Genomic DNA, 22,540 nt, shown 5'->3' on the forward strand with positions numbered 1-22,540 from the left:
TTTTTTTTCCCATTGTATGGTTTTTCTTTATTTCGTTCCTTAGACCTCCCCCCATTCATGATGTTTTCTTGCCGCGCCATTCACCCACTGTTTGCTTTTTTTTTCTCTCTTTTCTTTGCTCGGTTTTCTCCTCTGCTCCTTTCCTCACCTCACCCATTACCTCTTTCTTTTCCTTCACCTGTGCGGCAGTCATTTTGACTTCTTCACCTGCCTAGCCAATAGATTTTCCGCCCGTCCGAATCTTTACTGTCCCGAACCTTGTTTGCTACGCCGTACTTGTTTGTGTTTCTGGTTGTGTCTATATAATGGATCTTAGCTCAAATTATGAGCCACATGCTTTATATGATTTAAATTTGCCAAGCACCTGTTCTGCGTTTGGATCGGCTTAGGTTTGCGAGAAAAACTACCCGCTTAACTGTTTGCAACGAGGTATCGTTTGCGTAGCTCCGGAATGGAAGTGAGTGAAATTCCAAATCTACTACTTGAGAATAGTACTGTTACTTCAGCGCCCCTGATAAAAAAAAAAAAAATCCCCGTCTCTTGCATTCCACATTTAGTGTCGCGACTTCTCGCAGCAGTTCGGAGTTGGAACGCCTTCTTATCTCAGCCTCAGTACAAACACCGCACGTACTACGAAACAACAAATGGGTACGAATATATATCAAGGCAGTATCCAAGCTCAGCATAAAATGCGCACTCCTATATTATTTATAATATTATTCATGGCAGTCAGCGAAATCGAACATATAATAACTCTGTCATCAATAAAGGAATGGGTCGCCAGAACTTGCAAGATTTCTTTTGATAAACCCATTCAAATATACAACTGAAACATCGCAAGGTTTTGCAGGAGGTCATGTTCAGCTGCGACACCCGGTGCATTGAGAAATGAAAAAAAAAAAAGGAACAGCATTTGTTGTCTCTTGCCAGCGCGCGCTTCGCGGGGCACCAGAGAGAAGGGCAACTCCAGCTTTTTTTTTTTCTCTCTGTGCTCGCGCACTGCCGTCTGCATGCGAGCCCGCGATGGCCGCGCGGCCGCTCCGCCGGCGCTCGCTTGGTCGCGACACGCAAGCCGTGACGTAGAGTCACGTGAGAGAAGCGAGCGCGCTCACTGGTCCGTCTTTCGTGGGGCGCCGCCTTGGAGCGCAACCCCACGGCGCCGGCCACCCGATTTCGGGGAGTACTGGCACCATTCACTCCTCTTCTCGGGCGAGCGCCGGCGCGACGGAGGCGACGGAGGAGAGAAAAACCGGCTGTGAGAATGAGGCCTAACCCAGCTTTTCAACTCCTTGCATGCAGTGAGGTGGCAGACAGAGAAGAACTGAGACTAGACAGTGGATGCTTGCTGGACACACATATGCATACACCTAACAGCTGAGTAGAAATGGCCAAACTTTTTCACTACTGATTTTTGGCATTGACAAGTTATTGGTGCTGTCTTGATTAGAAATTCATGCTGGCCGTGTTCCTGCTAAAAGTGTGCACGGGCCAAAATTTTCAGCCTGAGCCTGGCCCGATGCTACAAACCCGAGCCCAACGCTACAAACCCAAGTCCAGCCCGACCCAGTGCTTAGATTTAAGGCTCGGGCCCGGCCCGTCATACTGTAATTGCAGTTGAAGGGATGAAAAAGAAAATAATTTCATAATGATAAGTTTACCCAAGCTCTTAAATGAGTTGTCACATTTGAAATTACAAATTTGCTGAATATATGGGGCACAGAACATACGTAGATTTAACTTAGTGCACAAAAAAAAGTTATCCATTGAATCGAGGTATTTGCGGCACTCCTGGATATTGAACCCGGTGGCGCTGAAGTTTTTTTCAGTGCGACAACTTATGGCTGGAAACAGATTCTTTGATAGGAAAACAAGCTTTCGGTAAGCAGCTTGTTTGCTCCTTGGAAAGTGTGCTAGCTCTAAAGCTAAAAAAGAGGTTGATTTTGTGGCCAAGTACTTGGTGAGCTCGCCTGGCTCACCCTGTGCCTTTCACGTGAACTTTTCGCAGCAACAGAAACAAGAAGAAACACTTGCGCCGCAAATTCTTCTAGCTATGTGCCGCTTCAAATGAGGCCATGTCGAGGCGGGAGTAGGTCACAAGTGATATGATAGCCAACAGCGTGGCGCGAATTTTGAAGTGGATACCTTAGCATCAGCGCTGGTGTTACCAAAGCTGAGATGCGAACTCGAAACTAAATAGCCCACAAGCTGCCCTTCTGCTCGGTCACTGATGGCTACCAAAGATCCGTTCGCGGCGAGGAGGAAAGGCAGGTCAACGCCGAGAAAGAACTCTAAGCTGAAGTGGTCGTTGCGCAACAATGCGCAATCTCCCCATGTAGTCCACCACTCCCATAGTCATCAACGCTTGTCAAACAGATAAGAAGCAAACAGAAGGCGTAGGCAAATCCACATCCATAGAATAGTCTTTATTCTCCATGCCATTGGTCGCTTTGTTCAGCCAGCGGTTGTTAGGCCTCTTGTCAGGTGCTGTTTCAACACCCTATTGACCCAATTTGCACTGATTGCCTTTGTTTGGGTCGCCATCTTGCCACCGAGCAGTGTGGACGTGTTTCGCATGGGCTCCGGAGATTTGCGCATCACTGAGCGAAAATACGGACCTAAAGGACCCGGAAACATCTTACCGAGGTCAGTAAGGGTGCCTACTACCCTGCCGTCCCCTTTCCTGGAAGGAACCGCCAAGTTTAGCCCGTTTTTGGGTACTTTTGCACTCGACCCGCATATGGGCGAGCCAGGCCTATTTTAGGCCTAGCACGACAGCCCGTTTTTGGGTACTTTTGCATTCGACCCGCATATGGGCGAGCCAGGCCTATTTTAGGCCTAGCACGACTAGGGAACCCACCGCCAGTCTACGTCTAGCCGAGCGAAATGCAGTACACCATGCAAGGAGAGAAGATTCCTCCGGAAGAATATGACAACCCCGATTTATGGACCCACGCCTTCAAGGCCCACGACCGGGTGCACCCGAAGAAAACAAACGCCGATATTACACCCAAGGACGGCCCCGGCAAGACCGTCAAGCTGGAGACTTCTTCAACGAAGGGTCGACCAATATGGAAGAGGAAACCGCTTCCACGCCTCCCGGCAGAGGACTATAAAGTGGTTTTCAGACCCAAAGGAGGATTTGACCTCCGCTCCCAAACCGCCAACAACCTTCTGCAGAAGGTCTGCCTGGGCTCCGAAGTAGATTTCGCTGCTGCCAGAAAGCAAGACCAAGTACGCATAAATCCAGCCAACAATTCATTCACCGTGAGCTCCCCGTTGCGAGAGAGAGCCAGCAAATATGTGCCCCTTCAGAACTTGGAAATACAGGACCAAATTTACCAAGTCAGCGCTTACGTGGCGGCCCCGGACGAAGCCGCCAAAGGGATCGTCTACAATGCATTGGACGACCAAACCCACGAGGAAATCCTCAAGGACATCACCGACCTGAACAGGGACTGCCAGATTGCCGACGCCAGGCGGCTGGGCAAGACATCGGCACTGCTAATTACCTTCACAGGGACCAAAAGAGCGCCCAGGCAAATTCGATTCTACGGAGGGCTCTACCCGTGCTACCCTTTCAGAGCCAAAGTGGAAGCCTGTTTTAATTGCCGACGAGCTGGCCACAGGGCTGACGTTTGCCCAAGAGAAAGGATGAACTTATGCAAGCGCTGCGGTAAGGAGCACCCAGCAAAAAAAGAACCAGATTGCACACCAATATGCATCCTATGCAGCGGAGATCACTTCACTGGAACGAAGAAATGCAAGGTGCGTTTTGAGAGACCCGGGAACCCCCCGCGAGGAAAAAAAACAGCCACCGATTTCAACGACGCGCGGCTGCACGAACAACCACTTCAACACAGCCAGGGACAACACGAGCCCCGGAGCAGATCAAAGTTCAACGAGAGAAACCGGAGGAGCAGAGGCCGATCCGACTCCTTCCCGCCCCTACCGAGAGCCGAGAGCAAAGAGCGCCCTTAAACAGGTGAGCAGGAAACCGCAGCACCACTCCCAAGATAGAGGGGGAATGGCGGAGCTCAGGGCAATAATTCACCGGCAAAACGAAGCAATCAGTGAACTTAGGACGATGATTTCAAACGAGAAAGAAAAGAAGTCTCCACCCCTCCCCCCACAAAAGGAGACTCCGAGCCCTCCGATAGAATATGCCCCACGGGCTAACCTAAACAATTCGGTACCCGCATCCGTGAGCTCTTCGCGAGCCACTTCACCACAGCGTAACAGCCCCCCGGCTAAAAAGCGAACCATGGAAACGACAACTGAGTCGGAGAACCCCACCCTAAAAGACATAATTCAACTCATACAAAGCTCTAACGCTAGCTTGGAAGAGAAGATTATGAAAACCGCTGAGAAAAACAGAGCCGATATAAAAGGCCAGATAGGCGGGCTTTCCACCCAGCTAAACAGCCGCATGGACCCCCTTGAAGCACGACTCAGCCAAACGGAGGCTACAGTGGCTGCTATGCAAACCCAACTCAAGAACCATGTGGAAATTCTTGCAGCCTCAACAACTTCAGAACCCAACCCCTTTAATTCTCAGGCACAGCTCCAATATGGCGGGAAACCTTAAGGAAATCAGAGTATGGCAGTGGAACTGCAGGGGTTTTCGCCAAAAGCGGGAGAACCTGCAGCTCCACATCCAGAATATGAGCGTCTCGGAAATCCCGGACGTCATCGCACTTCAGGAAACCAACACCAAAGTGAAGCTCAGAAATTCTAAAACATATGAAAACTCGTGCGCAGCCGTTTTGGTAAATAGAAACGTAACGGCCGTTGAGCACGAAATTAATACGACGGACGCAGACTGCCTCCTCGTAGAACTCATACCGACAAAAAGAGGAAACGCGAGCCTCTTTATTCTAAACGTATATAGTGCACCGAAATCGCAACACCCTCCGGTAACGGAAGACATAAGCAAAGCTCTCAAAATTAGTGGACGCAGACCACTGATTATTGTGGGTGACTTCAACGCCAGACACATGGCCTGGGGGTACAAAATTAACAACAAGAAAGGCACAGTAATCTGGAACCACATCCAAGACGAAGGTCTAACACTGCTAAACGACACGCTACAACCTACACGAATAGGCAACAGCGTGCAAGCTGACACTAGCCCGGATCTTACGCTCTGCAAGAACGTGGGAAACGGGCAGTGGAAAAACACCGCGTGTAGCCTAGGCAGCGACCATTACATTATCGAAACTACAATCCCGGCAACGTCGCTCAAGAAAAAGGGAAGGAAAGAAATCAAAATCACAGACTGGGATAAATTCTGACTCGTTCGAACTCAAAACGAAGCGGGTAAAATAGAGAACCTCGAAGATTGGTTAAAACAGCTAGAAAAAGACGTCGAAACTGCGACCGAGGCAGTACCAGTCACGGCGGAAACGCTATCTGTGGACAGTAGACTACTACACATGTGGCAGGCGCACGAAAGCCTCCAGAAGAAGTGGATGAAACAAAAGAATAATAGGCATTTAAAACTTAAAATTGCACGCCTCGTCAAAGACATAAAATCGCATGCGCAAGAATTGCTTAAACAACAATGGGGCTAAACGTGCGACCAAATGAGCGGCAAGCTCGGACTCAAAGACACGTGGCACCTTCTTAGACACCTCCTAGACCCGGAGAACTGCAAATCGACGCACAACAAAAACATTAGCCGAATCATACACGCACACCCGCTCGAGGACGACAAACTCCTCGAATCGCTCAGAGACAAGTACCTAGTCAAGTCCATGCCAAAAAAACTCCCGAAATACGACGGGTCGCCAAATCCAGAAATGGACGAGGAGATCACCGTAGCGGAGGTAAGGGCGGCGCTGCTCCAGCTGCGCACTTCCTCAGCACCGGGAGCTGACGGGGTAACCAACAACTGCTGGGAAAAAGGGGAACTGCCGGCCTCCTGGAGGCACACGAAAGTTACTTTCATCCCAAAGCCGGGCAAGAGCCTGGAAATTCAAAACCGGAGGCCCATATCCCTCACATCGTGCCTAGGCAAACTCCTAGAACATGTCATCCTAAACCGAATACAAACACATGTGGACGAACACGAACTCTTCCCCAACACCATGATAGGCTTCAGACCACATCTCTCCACGCAGGACATTGTGCTCCGGCTGTCGGAGGACGTGGTAAGCCAAGGGTATAACAAAGGGACAAGAGCAATCTTAGCCCTCGACTTAACAAAGGCTTTCAACAATGTCGAACACGAGGCCATAACGGCAGCACTTTCAGACTTGGACGTAGGCGAGCGTACCCAAAACTATATCAAAGCCTTCCTATCCAATAGGACGGCAGAGATACGTTTCGGGCCGCTCAAATCGGACACCTTCAAACTGGGCAGCAAAGGCACCCCGCAAGGATCGGTGCTCTCACCCCTGCTCTTTAATATCACACTCATACCAATGACTCGAATCCTAGAGCGAGTTCCGAACCTTTCGCACTCCCTTTATGCAGACGACATCACGTTATGGACTAGAGGGAGTGACGGCGATATAGACCAGATGCTGCAAGCGGGAGCTGACATTGTCTCGGAGCGGGCGGAGGCGATAGGCCTGTCCTGCTCTCCGACAAAGTCGGAGCTCTTGGTCATGCGTTACAAACCGAAAGGATCGGCCAGAACAGCTCCTATCCCCATAGAGATCTACGTAAACAACACCTTAGTCCCCGAAGTCCAAACGATTCGATTATTAGGCATGCACCTTCAAAGCAATGGCAAAAACACAGCGACAATCAACAAACTCACGGCATGCGTAAACCAGACGAACCGTCTTATTCGACGCATCGCCAACAAGCATGCGGGAATGAAGGAGGCGGACCTCAGAGGACTGGTTCAGGCCTTCGTGCTAAGCCGCTTCATCTACTCCCTTCCATACCTAAACCTTTCTAAAGCAGAAAAGGAAAAGATCAACTGCTTAATAAGACAAACGTACAAGGCAACCCTACACCTGCCAAGATTCACACCAACAACGAAACTCTTGAAAATGGGCATCCATAACACGCTCGAAGAGCTAATCAAAGCACTCAGGATCGGCCAATACGAGAGGTTGTCCAACACACCTACAGGGAGACACATTCTCCAGGAACTAAAAATATGTTTCGAAACAACTAAAACGAACGAAAGATCCGTACCCCGCGATATATTCAAGCACCTCGTAACGCACCCGATCCCCAAAAATATGCACCCGGAGTACCACAAGGAGAGAAGACAGGCCAGAGCCAAATCTCTTCACAAGCATTATGGGAACTACGAGGAGGCAGTCTACGTAGATGTGGCCGAACACGAAGAGCGGGACGCCTTTGCGTTCGCCATCGTAGACCAAAAATTTAAACACCTCTCCGCCGCTACCGTCCTCGGCAGACGCGCGGAAGAAGCGGAGGAATCCGCGATAGCAATTGCAATCACCAATACTGCCTGTGGAATTATTTTCAGCGACTCAAAAACGGCCGTGCGTAACTTTGGAAAAGGCAAAATTCACGAAACGGCATATAGAATCCTAAAAAAATCACATTTCTCTCCCCGCCAGATTAAAATTATCTGGGTCCCTGCGCACTCGTCCCACCCGGGGAACGAAGCAGCCCACAATATAGCCCGAGGATTCGTCAACCGAGCAGTGGACCAATCGTGCCTGCGAGGGGGGAAGGAACGCATGATAACATACCAAGAAATCACCACGTATTACAGGAATAGCAGACTAGAATACCCAGCCCCGGATAAATCCCTCAGTAAAATCCAGCAAGTGACGTGGAGGCAGCTCCAATCGGATACCTTCCCTAACCCTTTCAAACTATCACTGGTCAACCCAGGGCTGTACACCCCCAAATGCACGCTTTGCGATGCCAAAAAGGCCGACCTAGCTCATATCTTACACATGTGCCCTGAGCTCCAACCCAAAGCCGAATGGCTATTATCTAACCCACTGCAATGGGAGGCTGCGGTGACCAGCTCTGAACCTGTGGTACAACTGCGGGCGGTGAGCTGGGCTTTGGAAGTCACCGAAAGACACGGTCTGGCGGCCACATCACGAAGCCAACGGAAAGAAGCCCATTGATCATTTGACAAATGTCTTTCTTTCTTTTTCTCTCTCTCTTTAGGAAAATAAAGTTTTCACCACCACCACCACCTTTGTTTTGGTGCCATGACTCGGCAGCAGTCTTTCACAGTGAAAAACAAGCTAAAAGTTACAGACCAGTTTTTTTTTTACCCTCACGCGCAGGCTGCTAGCGCGGTCCTGCTCTCAACACCAGGCAACATCTCTCAGGCGCGTGTGAACAGGGGACTGCAGGACTGTGGGTCATGCGGATGCCTCGCATTGAATACGTATTTGTGAGTGATCGTTCTTCAATGCTGTCGTTAACGCACTGTACCGCTTATGCATGGAGGTGTATGCTGTGCCTCGCTACTCATACCTGTCCCTGTTCCAGAGAGTACAACCACATTTTAAAGTGCACTGTTCTCTTGTTGACGCAATATACGAAGGTAGTCGACCATGAAGGTTGCAAACTGTAAATCGCCGTTTACGCGCAGTGGCGGCGTGTTTTTCTGGGACTGCCCTTCACGTAATGCACACGTTTTGCTTTCTACTTTCTTGATTTTGCGCATCACAATGTAAAATTTTGGATCGCACTCCACGATGTGAGATGTAACTGGATCAGAGAGCTTCGTGCTGAAGGTTGCTTAGGCAAAACGCATGTTTTCGGCCACCAGTGGTTCATATTTGGCTTTCGTTTGCCGTTACTTAAGGGGAGATGCTACTCGAAGACACTTTTTCTTTAATATTTGACTTAAAGCTATAAAACTGGTTAATAATTCAGTTTCTTATGCTGATTTCTAATCTGCAATTAGTTTTAGTGCAAGTTGCATAGTTTTTGTCTGTTCAGTGACAGTGTGTAAAATATACTCTTTTGCCCCCCCCCTTTTTCATTCTAAACTTCCATAAACACACATCATCGATGGCTCATTTTGATCCATATAAACTGTAGAGTGCCAAAAACTAATAATAAAGTGCCTACATATAAAGCATGCCAATGATGTGAAAAACTTGAACCTGGCAAGTCTACATTTTCAAGGCACCACCATGTGGTAATTAATTTTTTAGTAAATATTTGATCAGTATTTATTCTTGAAAGAGATAACGGCACTCCTCATACCTCAGAGACAATGCGTGCAAAATTTCATTCAGATGTGAGCATCAGAAGTACCATAAACAAGGAGGGCAAGCGCTGAAAATTGCCCAAAATTGCATTTTGAGAAATACGCATTTAAGTTATAATTGGATGTTTATTTTAAAAAAAAAGCACTTCAATTAATATCAATCTTTGGAACAAAAGAAAATTGTCCATAAAGCAGCCACTGGCACTAGAAACTTCCTGCAGCATATGTGGCTCCCTCACGACCCTTGCGAGTGGACTCAGAGATGTGCTTTTTTTCTTCAGTGTGCGGAGATTTGTGTTCGCTTCTGCAGTCAGCTTCAAGGACATTTGTTTCTGCATTGTTATTTCTCTGGATGTGCCAAGCTTTGATCCATCGGCTTGTGGAGTCCAATAATTGAGGAAAATCGCACTAGCTGCTCATACCCAATTCCTATAAACAGGCCACCACAGCAGCTTTGACGTTGACGGCGAAGCTTTCATCCGAGCTCCCACTGTCAATCTTGGCTCGCATCCTTGCTCGTGTCCCTGCACGCCGCAACTCGCCGCAATCAGTATGTTGTGGAAAGGACACATTGCGGGCAGGCAGAGTTCTCACAGAGTTCTCGTGGGCAAATCGTGCCGCCCACAAGAACGTTCAGCGCTGCCAAGTCAGTAACGACAGATGACGCCTCATCGCAGGCTATTTCCTCACCTTAGAAATGCCCAATCTTTTTTTCCGAGGCACTCACACAATCTAACGTTGCTTCAAATTCCCCGGAGGCATCTGAAACGCTAGAGGGATCGGCGTCGGTTCCACTAGGCCTAACTGCCACAGGTCAAGTTGTCATTGGACGAGCCTTCGCTTTCGAATTTCGCTAACGTTCTCTATATTTGTGAACAGAACGGTATTTCACTCCTCGATGACTGCGCTGGTTCGATTGTGCTTCATCCATGATGAAGATAAAGTTGCCGAACTATCGTCACTCAGAAACGCACTTCGATGTAGCATGGAGCCAGCAAGTGGGCTTCGCCACATGTGCGCGCACGGCGGCCAATGGCGATGCCCAATTCATACCACGTGATTTAAAAACCAGTCGCAGCGCTCGAAAAACGCGACAAAAGCATGCTGATTTTTAATTTTTCTTCCGCTGTAGACGACGGGCAACTGTGGTGATTGGGAGAATGTGGCTTGGGTGATCTCACGCGAACCGCAGCGGCAAGGAACCACGCCGTGCCAGCCGCAGGACGTTCGAAAATAGTGTAGTTTCGGTCATTCAACTTTGGAATGGGAGCAGTTAAGGATAAAGGTAGATGGAGAATACCTCAGTAATCTGCGATTTGCTGATGACATTGCCTTGCTAAGCAACTCGGGGGATGAACTGCAAATAATGATTGATGACCTAGACAGGAAAAGTAGAAAGGTAGGCTTGAAAATCAATATGCAGAAGACTAAGGTAATGTTCACCAGCCTCGAGAAGGAACAGCAGTTTACATTAGGTAGCGAAGTAGTGGAAGTAGTAGGCGAATATGTACTTAGGACAGGTAGTAACTGCAGATCCGGGCCATGAAAACGAAATAACAAGAAGAATAAGATCGGGATGGAGTGCATTTGGCAAGCACTTGCAGATTATGACTAGCAGCTTACCGGTATCGCTGAAGAAGAAAGTATACAACAGTTGCATCTTACCTGTACTCACCTATGGGGCTGAAACGTGGAGGCTAACCAAGAGAGTTCTACTTAAGTTGAGGACAACCCAGAGGGCTATGGAACGAAAAATGGTAGGGGTAACATTAAGAGATAGGAAGCGTGCCTAGTGGATCAGAGAAATAACTCAAGTTACCGACATTCTAGAGGAAATTAAGAAGAAGAAATGGGCATGGGCAGGACATGTAGTGCGGGGAGGATAACAGATGGTGGCTTAGGGTAAGGTAACAAACTGGATTCCAAGGGAAGGAAAGCCTAGCAAGGGGCGGATGAGGTTAAGACGTTCGCAGGGGTCAAGTGGATGCAGATAGCACAGAACCAGGTTAAGTGGAGAAATATGGGAGAGGCCTTCGCCCTGCAATGGGTATAGTCAGGCTGATAATGATGGTCATTCAACTGCCACTGTGCGCTCTTTAAACGCAATTTCAGCCCATTTCCTGATTACATTCAGCTTTTTATTTTCATGAAGGTAGAGACACTAAACTTGACAAAACAAGTAAAAACAAAAAAGTCATTTTCGAAAAAACCCGCGTTTTTCGACCCGCATCTCCCCTTAAAAGGAGTGCAAGTCCGGCTATAACAGATGCATGGGCGAGTGGGTAATCCATGAATACAGACAGCGCAAAAAAAAAAAAAAGACTGGTACATAAGTCATCATTTTTTTGGTGCTGTCATACAATCAGAGTATAAGCAATACAAGTTTTATATTTCCTAATTACAGAGAGAAGTCGGCATGCAAAACGGTTGAGCGTAATAGCTTTTTGCTGTTAGCATCTGCCAGAGACACAACACAATTTCATTACCATATATTGCCGCATATAAGTCAGCCTTTTTTTTTTGTTGTTGTTAAATGTCCTTCCAAAATTTGGAGGGTCGACATAAAGTCGAACCCGGATATATCGAACTCGAAGGGGATCGCGAAAGAGTTCGATATATCGATAATTCGATATACAGAAATCGGCTTGTGACGGCACTTACGGTGCGAAAAAATGATACCATATTTGTCGCGTAATCAACCCACTCGCATAATGAACCCACCCTCCACTTTTGCACCCGAGAATTTGAAAAAAAAAATGCGTTAAGGCCAGCTCGTTCACATGCAAGCGACTGAGCGATTTCAGCAACGAGTGGCAGCGGCAGAGCGAAAATTTTCAAATTTGTTAGAACTGCGTCCCTCTCGCCACTCGAGCCACCACGGCAGCTCAAAACAAGGTTTCTGCGTCGCCGCGGCGGCAGAAATCGCGAGCATTTTCGCTTGCATGTCGATGGCTCGCGTCAGTCCGTTTCGGTCGTCTCATCCACAGCTCCTTGGCGGCGTGCCAAGATGCTGCGCAGCGATAACGTCAGGGCGTGTTTATCTTTTGATAGCTCCTGCGGTGGCGGGGAGCGAACTTGGCAGAGTGCCCGTGATGGCCTGATTGCACTAGCCTGGTTCAGTTTATCACGCCGCGCTTGGGGCGGGCGTCATGATCGCAGCAGCTGACCACGTGCTTTCGCTGATTCATACATGCAAGGATAAACGATAAACAGCACCATTGCGTATTTAAAAACAGAAAGATGCAAGAGTTCTTTCAAGTCACCAAAAATTTAGAAAAGCAGCTGTGATAACAGGAAAGCTTGCGAGCATTGTAGCTAAAGGTTCGATGCCAAAATTTTCAGAGCGAATGGAACTGCTGCACTGCTTTGCCATTGGATAAATGACTATGAGGTGCACTTGCAAAGAAAAGGCAAATGTTCAGCAGGCAGCAAGAACACAGGAAGTGCCTTTGAAGACATCTGTGCAGATGATAGTTCGTCAGAGAATGTTGAACCTGCCCTAGAAGGGACAACTGATCAGAAAAAGCCCTCTGATGACCTGCTAGTCTCTGATGCGAGCACCTCTGACACTGTACCAGTGGGAAATAAGGTGATTTCCACAACTGCCGAAGATTCTACTGCACATGACCTTAATCACAATGACAATCTGGAACACGAAGCTGCTTTCAACACGAGAAATGAAAGCCTTCCAACAGCAAACGAGGCTATTGATGTATCAAGTGATGTGCTAAGTCAAATCAAAGTTGCGCCAGCAATGCGGAAGTATGGGTGGCCAAAAGGACACACACTGACCGTAGTTGGGCTGATTAAGAAACGGGAACATGTTGCTGGAGAACGCATGCCCTTTAAGCACTTGTCAGCAAGAGAAAAAAGAAAAATTCTGACATGGTTAGTTGGCGAATGTGCTGCAAAAGCTTCAATGCAAGGCAAGGAACTGGGAGAAGCAGACATTGAGCAACAGCCAGAGTTAGTGCACTGTGGTGTTTTAGACGAAAATGTTGACATAAATGCTGTTAGAGCTCATTTTTCAGATGATGCCTGGCTAGCCGTGACTGATACGGTACAATGTAAACAAAGGCTGCAACAATGGAAATGTGAAGCGTGCAGGACCAATCTTGATACTCATGACTCCATCGTGTGACTGGTGTTTATCATGGTACCATTTGCCTTGCGTGCGCCTTAAGAGGCAGCCAGCAAAGGTCTGGCAATGCTCCAGTTGTGAATAGCGCTATTTTGTATTTTTCGCGTGCAAAAAAAGAGTAAAAAAATGTATTTGTGCCTTGTCTCTGCAGTAAGAATGAAGGATTTCGAAATTTCCTTACACTAGCAAGTTTTTATTGTGAAGCAATACTACTTTAGCTACCACCTCAGCCCGTGCCATGCCGCGGCCGCATAGCCACGCTTGACCTTTCGCGTAACCTCGCTGCGTGAAGTCATACCATCTGTGTAATAACGGGGCCCCATCTCATGCCGTCGCCTTGCGCGGCGCATAGCCACGGCCGCGGCCTGACTCCCGTTCCTCTCACTAGGGGCGCTGCGCACTGTGACGTCATACCATCTGTGTAAAAACGGGGCCCCATCACACGCAGTCGCCTGGCGCAGCGCATAGCCACGGCCCGACTCCCACTCCTCTCACCAGGGGCGCTGCGCGCTATGTGACGTCATACCATCTGCTTAAAAACGGGGCCCCATCTCACGCCGTCGCCTTGCACGGCACATAGCCACGGCCGCGGCCTGACTCCCGCTCTTCTCGTCAAGCCCATAAGATGCCGCCTCCAGCCTATACGCTTCAGCAAGTTGCAAAGAGAAAGCATCAGCGAGCTACGGAGACAGAAGAAGAAGAAGTACGGCTTTCCAAGCGACGAGCTCAAGATGCAGCCAGGCGAAAAAAACGCTCAGCGTCTTCGGCAGCAGAATCAACGGCAGAAGCAGGTGAGGAAGTTATAGGTTTGGCCGACAGTGTGGAATGTGCATCTCGTTCCAGCACTACTAGTTGGGAATGCCGGAATGCAGCCAAACGGGAGCGATGTGCCCAAGAAACTCCGGAACAGCGGCAGCAGCGACTCGAGAAGGAACGTGCGTATCTAGAGAGGCAGGATGAAAAGCAAAGAAAACGGCATGCTGAAAAAACACCCGAGCAACGAGAGGAACGTTTGAAGAAAACACGAGAGAGATCTCTCACCCAAGCTACCCGGACTCAAACCGATGAAAGTGTTCTGGCACAGCGCCCTGAAGAACATGCAAGGAGAGTGAAGGAGTTTGAAGCGGCAACACGTGAATTCAACAGACGCTTCACTAACAATCCGTTTGGCTATGCATGTTCGGTGTGTGACCGGTTGTGGCACAAAGAAAAACTTACGCCGGTGAGTTCCCTCATGTTTCCTACATTGCTTAAAGCTTTACCGCATTGGAATGAAGAGGATTTAGCCAGTGCTATGGCGTGCAATACATGCAAGAGTAGCCTTAGAGATGAAAAGATTCCTCTGTACAGTGTTTCAAATGGGTACAAATACCCACCGATGCAAGAAGGGCTACCGCGCTTGAATCCGGTTGCAGAACGGCTTCTGTCTCCGCGCATACTGTTTGTACAGATTAGGAGACATCGTACATTTATCGTGTACGAGGAATAAAATACAATCAACAATCCGCTCACGCGCGCGCTCCTTCGTCAGTGCAGACGTGCACGATCGAATGGAGCTTCGGGTACACTTACACATTTTTTACCCCTAAGTTTTGCACAAAAATAAATTTACCAGGCTATGCAATGTGCCTTTAAATGTTTTAATTAGGTGTAGCGCGACCTGACGTGAGTGCATGGTGCACTGTTGGGTGGAGATTCTGTCAACCGCTACCGTTTTCGTTTAGATCAGAAGAGGCACCGGCAAAAATTCATGGCGCGTCTCAGATTCAGAGTAAAGAACAAAAATTTACTCATATAGTAAAAATTTCACTTGTCTAGTGGAGTGGGCTGTTCTACCTTCGTTCAAAACATATCAGTCAGTTGAAAGACCGAAGATGTATATGCAGTCTCGCGACTACTTTTAATCAAGGAAATCGGCATAAACAGTTAAGCAGAATCGAAAAGAGCGGCAAACAATAAAAAAATTGTCCTTCAAAGTCACACATTGCACTATATGTTCATCAATTCATCAAAATGCGACCTGCATCTAGAAAATTCAGTCTCAAAATCTTCTTGAACGGCTTGTGCACATAAGGAGTTGGCCTCTCGGTCTTCTGTCACTTTCCTGGTGTAATTAATTGAGAAGAAGCATTCTGAGAAATTTTTCCAATATCAAAGAAGCAGACCTAATAACATAGCTGTTGTCAATTCCTTTCGGGCAACTCAGTGTTGAATTCTGAAATGCTGACTGAATCAGGATCTTAAGAACTTCGAGAACATTTGTATGTAGTAGGTGCACGGCAGCTTTTTCGAAAAAAAAAAAAAAAAAAAGCTTGTCCAATAGGGCAACAAGCTCTGATTTCGGATAATGCAGTCCACTAGAGTATTGTCCTCGTAGAAGAGTGTACTACATGGGGCTACTTCTTTCGCTAGTTTCAAGAAGAATAGCGCAAGCGTCACACCCGAAGTTGATTCACTAACGATATATCCAGCGACGTAAGGTAAACCGGAATATGTGACAGTGGGAAATGGAATGGTAGGAGATGCCATCACTTCCTTCAGTGCCTTGATTTTATTTTGCTCTCAGATGAAACGTCTGTCTTGACAATGTAGTCATGCTAGCTGTTACGGCCCTCGCATCTAGCATATGTCATTCCCTTCCGCACATTGACCTTACTTTCCCGAAGATCGAGAGAGCCTCAATGGGTCACTATATAAGGCTTGAAATGAGTCTTCAGTGAGAGTTTCCTTCTCTAACGCTTTTCACGCGCCTGCAGAGGAGAAGACGTGCTTCACTGCAACACGGCGGGCATACCGGTTTTTATCACGTGACCTCGCCCCCACTCCATCCCTTGGTGTGCTTCGCCCACTCTTCCCCCGTGCCTCCGACGCTGCAAGTACGCCACCACCACCGCCGCGCCGGTCTCGCCTGCGCCATTTTTTTGTGTTGTGCGCTGTGGTTAGGGGTCGGCTACTGTGCCGTTTTTTTGGGCGGGACTGTGCAGAAGTGCTAGCTTTGTGACCGTAGCAGTGCAGAAATGCCAAAGTACAAGACTTTAACGCTGCAGCAAAAGTTCTGCTTGATCCAGGAAGCAGGCAAGAGCGCTTGTTCGAAGACCGAGTTGGCCAAAAGGCATGGCGTGCCCCTCTCGACGTTGTCCACAATATTGAGCAACAAGTCAAAAATACTAGAGGCTTACGGCAAGACCTATTCTTTGAAGCGGTCACGAGTGCGGGCTCCCACGTATCAAGATGTGGAAGCTGCTCTGCTTCGCTGGCTGCAGAAAGCAAGCGCTGCCCAACTTCCCGTCAATGGAACGCTACTGCGGGAGAAGGCCAACGACCTAGCTCTACAACTTGGGCACGAGGAATTTAAGTGCAGCAATGGATGGTTTTGCCGTTTTAAAGAACGCAATAATTTAACCTTTCTCACCGTCTGTGGTGAGAGCGGCAGCACTAACGAGAGCGTTGTCGAGGATTGGAGAAACCACACATTGGCGCCGCTGCTTAGCGAGTACGGTGCAGACGACGTTTACAACCTTGACGAGGCTGCACTTTTTTATAAGATGCTGCCAACAAAAACATTCGCAGTGAAGAACACCGCCATCAAGGGTAGGAAACAGGCCAAGGACAGGATTACTGTGCTGTTCGGCGCAAACATGTGCGGTAAACACAAGCTGCCGCTACTGGTCGTCGGGAAGACAGGGAAGCCTCGCTGCTTCAAAAATGCGCGGCTGCCGCCAAAGGATGAACTCGTCTACAGGCACAATAAGAAAGCCTGGATGACAGGTGCAATATTTGAAGAGTAAGTGCGGCAACTTGACTGCAAGTTCGCGGCCACGGGCAGGAATGTCCTATTTGTCGTCGACAACTGCCCGGCACATGGCGACATCCCACATCTCCAGGCCATCAGGATGGTATTTTTACCTCAGAACACCACTTCGATCTCACAGCCGATAGACCAAGGCGTCATTCACCACACTAAGAAGATTTATCGGTACCACCTGCTCAAGCGCATGCTCCTTTGCTACAACAATGGCAAGGAGTACTCCATCGACCTCCTCGGAGCCGTATGCCTCATGGTGTACGCTTGGAAACAAGTGGAGCCCACATTGATCAGGCGGTGTTTTGAACACACTGGTTTTTCCAGTGAAAGCACTGTTGATGCCGATGCAGACCACCCATGTACTACTACTCTTGACGAAGAAGGAGCAGAGTATTGCGACCGCATCAATGCGCTCTGCGCAGAGGATGAGTCCAACGCAGTCGGCTTCGCCGAGTATATCAACATTGAGAGCGAAGAGCAGACTGGCTACTCTGACTTGGAGAGAGATCACTGCTGGTTACCTCCGAACACCACTTCGATCTCACAGCCGATAGACCAAGGCGTCATTCACCACACTAAGAAGATTTATCGGTACCACCTGCTCAAGCGCATGCTCCTTTGCTACAACAATGTCAAGGAGTACTCCATCGACCTCCTCGGAGCCATATGCCTCATGGTGTACGCTTGGAAACAAGTGGAGCCCACATTGATCAGGCGGTGTTTTGAACACACTGGTTTTTCCAGTGAAAGCACTGTTGATGCCGATGCAGACCACCCATGTACTACTACTCTTGACGAAGAAGGAGCAGAGTATTGCGACCGCATCAATGCGCTCTGCGCAGAGGATGAGTCCAACGCAGTCGGCTTCGCCGAGTATATCAACATTGAGAGCGAAGAGCAGACTGGCTACTCTGACTTGGAGAGAGATCACTGCTGGTACGAGCATGCGCGATGACAGCGACGACGACACCGACGAGCCTCCCCGAGCACCTGTTCTTGGTGAAGTTATCGGATCGCGGAACGTTATCCGCAGTTTTGTTGAGTGCCGCGGTGGAAGTTCAGAGATGTTTCGTCTATTTGACCAACTCGAGAGCATGACCTTAGGAGCCGCAAACTACCGGACGCGGCAAACCAGCATCTCTGATTACTTTCAGTAGTAATTCAAAATATGCCGAATAAAGGTAACACGTTCCTGCAACGAATTTTTTTGCCTAAGTCTTATTTCTTGGTGTGTTCGGTTAATTCGAAAACCCGCTTAATTTGAAGATTTCTCGCGGTCCCGATGACTTCGAATTAACGAGGTTATACTGTATGCATCCTACATACAACAAAGACCGGCGCCTGGCAAGAGTTCGGGCCCTGAGCAAAGCCCACGAAACAAATCCGGAAACGAGATACACTGATGCATCAAAATACTCGGGAAGACAAGCCCACTCCATTAGCGTCATGGATTCCACATTTACAGAAAAGACCTCTGCAACTATTCCAGCAAATGACTGGCGCAACCGAAGAGGCCGCAATTGGATTGGCAGTCTCGACGAGCAAAGAACACGTCGTCATTCTCACAGTCTGCATACAGAACACAGTCGTCATTCACAGTCTGCATACAGAAACTACCAAAAGGGAAGAATTTCCAGCATAGCACTTCAAATCCTCCGTCGCACTACAACTCATTCCCTCCCAGACAAACTCACTTGGAAGAAAACGAGGCCGCCAACGCCTCAGCCCGAGGATATGCTAACCGGGCACCACGTCCAGAGGGATTTCGAAGCACACATGATGTAACCAAGAAGTATACTGACATCCTCCTGCGTTAGACTTGACAGAAGAAACTATTCCTCACCCCACAAGAAACTAACCAGAGAAGAAGCAGTCACCCTCCGAAAAATCCAAACCAACAGCCACGTCCACGGCACCTTACTACACAGAATCTCGCCCACCACCTACAGATATAAATGCACATCTTACAACGTGCCAAACACCCTACAACATATTGTCACGTAGCCGTTTAGGCCCGTAACCAGAAGGTTGGGTTTTTAATGGGGGGTTGAGCTAGCAGGCGCAGAAGAGCAGGGTCGGAGCACCGAGAGACGGCAGCTAACTTCAGCTTCTTCTCGAACGCCACGGGGCACTTCTTCGAGTCCGCGCACGAGACTCTCGATGAGCAGCCGCCTAGCGGCTGCTGTTGTACACGCTACAATATGGTGTGGGGATGCAAGGGACCAACTGGTACTATAACATCCATGGCCATAACCGAAGAGCAGTGGGAGCCTAAGCTGTCAAGCCCTAGCCTGGAGAATCAGCGTAGTCTGGTCAGCCGGACTCGGGAGATGGCTCGGGTCCATGGCTTCCTGGACTGAGGAGGCTGCCCACCCAGGGCTGAATATTTCACACCTGCTCATAATAAATGTTTGTCTCTCTCTCTCTTCAAACCTCGTCGCAGCATCTCGTCTAGGCGAAGGGGTAGGACATGGGCAATTTTCTTATCTCGTGGGAAAAAAAAAGGTTTAGTGTTTTTTTGTTTATGTGTGTGTGTTGCATAAAGACCCAAGTTGTAACTGGCGACGACATATGTCGTAAGGCTGCACTTGCGGTACTGGGCGCTTGTCTTTCTTCCATTTCCAAGCATGCATTAATTTGGTGGCCGGTGGCTGGAGTTGAATTAAGCGCAAAGTGAACCATGTTCGCGTGCCATGTCAAGAATGTGAATGTAATTAGGTCATAGACATGACGCATTTAGGATCAGTCGTGCTGTTGCTTATCTCTCCATCGCCGCAGTTTGGCTGCTTTCGTTCATCCCTAAGAATCTAGTGAAACGGTGAACGTGTGAGAAATTGTGTTCTCTTTCATTTTGATGCCGACCTTGTGTTCATTGCTTCGCAACAACTACCCTCATATGTGCAGTAGTTTAATTCCAAACAAAAAAAAAATAATGCCGCTTGTGTGAACCTTGCAGCTATTTCAGGTCGCTGCTATATATTGTAGCGTGTGCAACAGCAGCCGCTAGGCGGCTGCTCATCGAGAGTCTCGTGCGCGGACTCGAAGAAGTGGCCCCGTGGCGTTCGAGAAGAAGCTGAAGTCGGTTGCTGTCACTCGGTGCTCTGGACCTGCTCTCCTGCGCCTGCTAGGTCAACCCCCTATTAAAAACCAACCTTCTGGTTGCGGGCCTAAACGGCTACGTGACAATATTTCTACGAAGTTAGTAGTGACAAGAGAACACCGTGAGAAATGCCGTGCTCCAAACACCCCAGTCGGATTTGCAGTATGTTGCGGCGTGCTGATTCGTTGCACACAGATAGATGAAAGAGAGGGCGCACCAGAATGGTCTCATGTCATTTCCTGTCCGGTTGGACGCAAAACGCATCTTTTAAGTATTGAAGTATTTTATTGCTGACCGCAGACATATCAGTGGTCGAAAGCATATCCCTTCGAAAACACGGCACAGTGGATCAAATGAGCTTACACAGAATTTAGCATCTCTTCCTAGTTTTTACACATAGTCAAAAGGAATGTAAGAAACAGCAAGCAGAAGACAGTCTATAAAATGCAGGGATTATAGCACAGCGTGAATATCACTGGCACAGTCTTACTTCACGTCAAACACACTCGAAATATCACAACAGCGTGCCCTCATCATATTTTTTATGCTATTTTTTTCATAGGATATGGCACGTAACTGAACCAAAACTGTCCGTCACATCACAGCTGTAACCTGTTATACTATATGTGTACATTCTGTAAAAGTGTTGCTGCTAATCTTGGGCTTTGCTTTTAACTTCTTATTATGCTACCCTTTATGAAATGCCGCCTCAGGGGAGCTTCAAGGTACAAAATGAAATGAAAGAAATACAGTCGAACCCAGATATATCGAACCCGGATATTTCGAATTTTGGTTATATCGAACTCATGAAATATCCCCTTGAAAATCCCATGTAAAAGTATAGGAAAGCTGTGTCGTATATCGAACTCAATTTCACCGGTCGTTCAATGTATCAAACTCCGCATCACACATTGGACGGTGCGGTGCGCCTTCCCCAAAGACGATCGCATCACCCTCGGCCGTTTGCCGCGTGACGTTTTCAAGCCACGCGCGGAGGGAATGAGAGGGCACAGTTCGGCGACAGCTGGTCTAAGGCAGTGCCGCGCCCTTTCCCCAAAGGCGCCCGCATCTGTGGTGATCGCTGCCGCGCGCCAGCACCTGATGTTTGCAAGCCATGTGCATGAAGGAATGAGAGGGAGCCAATGAACAACAGTAGTGTTCAGGAGAAGAGAAAAATGCGATAGAGCGAAGCGCAAGGATGTGCCCACTCTTCTGCCAAGCTTTATCTCTGCCCTTCCTCTCTCTTTCCCAGTCTTCGTTCACAGCAGCACGCACTACGCATGCGCGGACAAGCCAGCTCGGCTTGTCCGCACGCGGTCAGCTGCGATCATGACACCGACCTTTAGGTCGGTGTTTTCAAACGGCATTTGCAGATATCACACTTTCAATAATTTTGTGGCAGTGGACTACGCCTGCCCTAAGCGCGGCGTGATAAATCGAACCAGGCTTATGCAATCAAGCCATCACGGGCACTCTGGCAAGTTCGCTCCCTGTCACCGCTGGATCTATCAAAAGATAAATACGGCCTGACGTTATTACTGCGTAGCATCTTGGCGCGCTGCCGATAAATGAGCTGTGGATGCAACGGTCGAAACGGAGGGACGCGCCTCAGAACGCTGTTTTTTTTTTTTTTTTCATATTCTCGGAGGCAAAAGTGGGAGGTGGGTTCATTATGCAACTGGGTTGATTATGCAACAAATACCGTATCATTTTTCACGATCCCAAGTGGTGTCTCAAGCCGATTTCTGTATATCGAATTATCAATATATGGAACTATTTCCTGATCCCCTTCGAGTTCAATATATCCGGGTTCGACTGTAGGACATTTCTGAAGCTGGAAATGATGGGGCATTCTAGTGCTGATTTACTCTTCAAATCTGTATCTCATGTACTTCTATGTGCTTTCTCAGTGCATCTGCCTTCTTCCTCACTCTTCCATGTGTCTTCCAGGATTCTGTAGGCCCTGCTCTGCTGCACTTTAATTTGTCTGGGCGTGACCGAGTGGGTGTTTGTCTTTTTGTATGTCCAGAACACCCTTTTATTGAGGATTCCCTGACTAAGAGACCACTGGTGGACACTGTCCCCTGTGACAGTGCATTGAGTGCTGCTGAAACATGCTCATAAGCAGCATCAAGTGCTTCCTGGTCACTCTAGTGTACAGCCATGTTTCTCAGCCTGTCGGTCACATTTTGTAGCCTTGCTCTTGAGGCTCCGAGCCCCTGGTTTTAAGGTTTTGGAAGAATACCGAGTTGAATTCTGCCTGATATTTTGGGTGGAGAGAGCTGTGGCACCTCATTCGACTTTTCTGAACCCGTTTCAAGG

At 48.4% G+C, this 22,540-nt stretch overlaps 2 protein-coding genes across 3 annotated transcripts in view; one reads left to right on the forward strand and one right to left on the reverse strand.

Moving 5' to 3' along the window:
- Window positions 1–22,540, reverse strand: part of LOC146184919 (uncharacterized) — a 37,027-nt gene that overhangs the window by 4,324 nt on the left and 10,163 nt on the right. The window contains exon 4 of one of the 2 annotated variants that reach the window (XM_084605884.1): window positions 9,144–9,696. The exons of the other annotated variant lie outside the window; for it this stretch is intronic. Coding sequence (XP_084462010.1) covers window positions 9,666–9,696 — 31 coding nt within the window. The 3' untranslated portion in view covers window positions 9,144–9,665. Of the gene's footprint in view, window positions 1–9,143; window positions 9,697–22,540 lie in introns of those variants that run through there. 2 annotated transcript variants of the gene reach the window in all.
- On the forward strand, window positions 13,900–14,802 carry LOC146184920 (uncharacterized). The gene has a single exon (XM_084605788.1). The coding sequence runs from the start codon at window positions 13,939–13,941 to the stop codon at window positions 14,800–14,802; it is 864 nt and encodes a 287-aa protein (XP_084461914.1). The 5' UTR covers window positions 13,900–13,938.

Source organism: Amblyomma maculatum, chromosome 6, assembly GCF_055883805.1.
Source record: "Amblyomma maculatum isolate TAMU_Amacu chromosome 6, ASM5588380v1, whole genome shotgun sequence".
Taxonomy (NCBI): domain Eukaryota; kingdom Metazoa; phylum Arthropoda; class Arachnida; order Ixodida; family Ixodidae; genus Amblyomma; species Amblyomma maculatum.

Bases quoted from the DNA above. Each gene is read 5' to 3' on its own strand.
- LOC146184920 (XM_084605788.1), top strand. From the start codon at position 13,939: ATGCCGCCTCCAGCCTATACGCTTCAGCAAGTTGCAAAGAGAAAGCAT.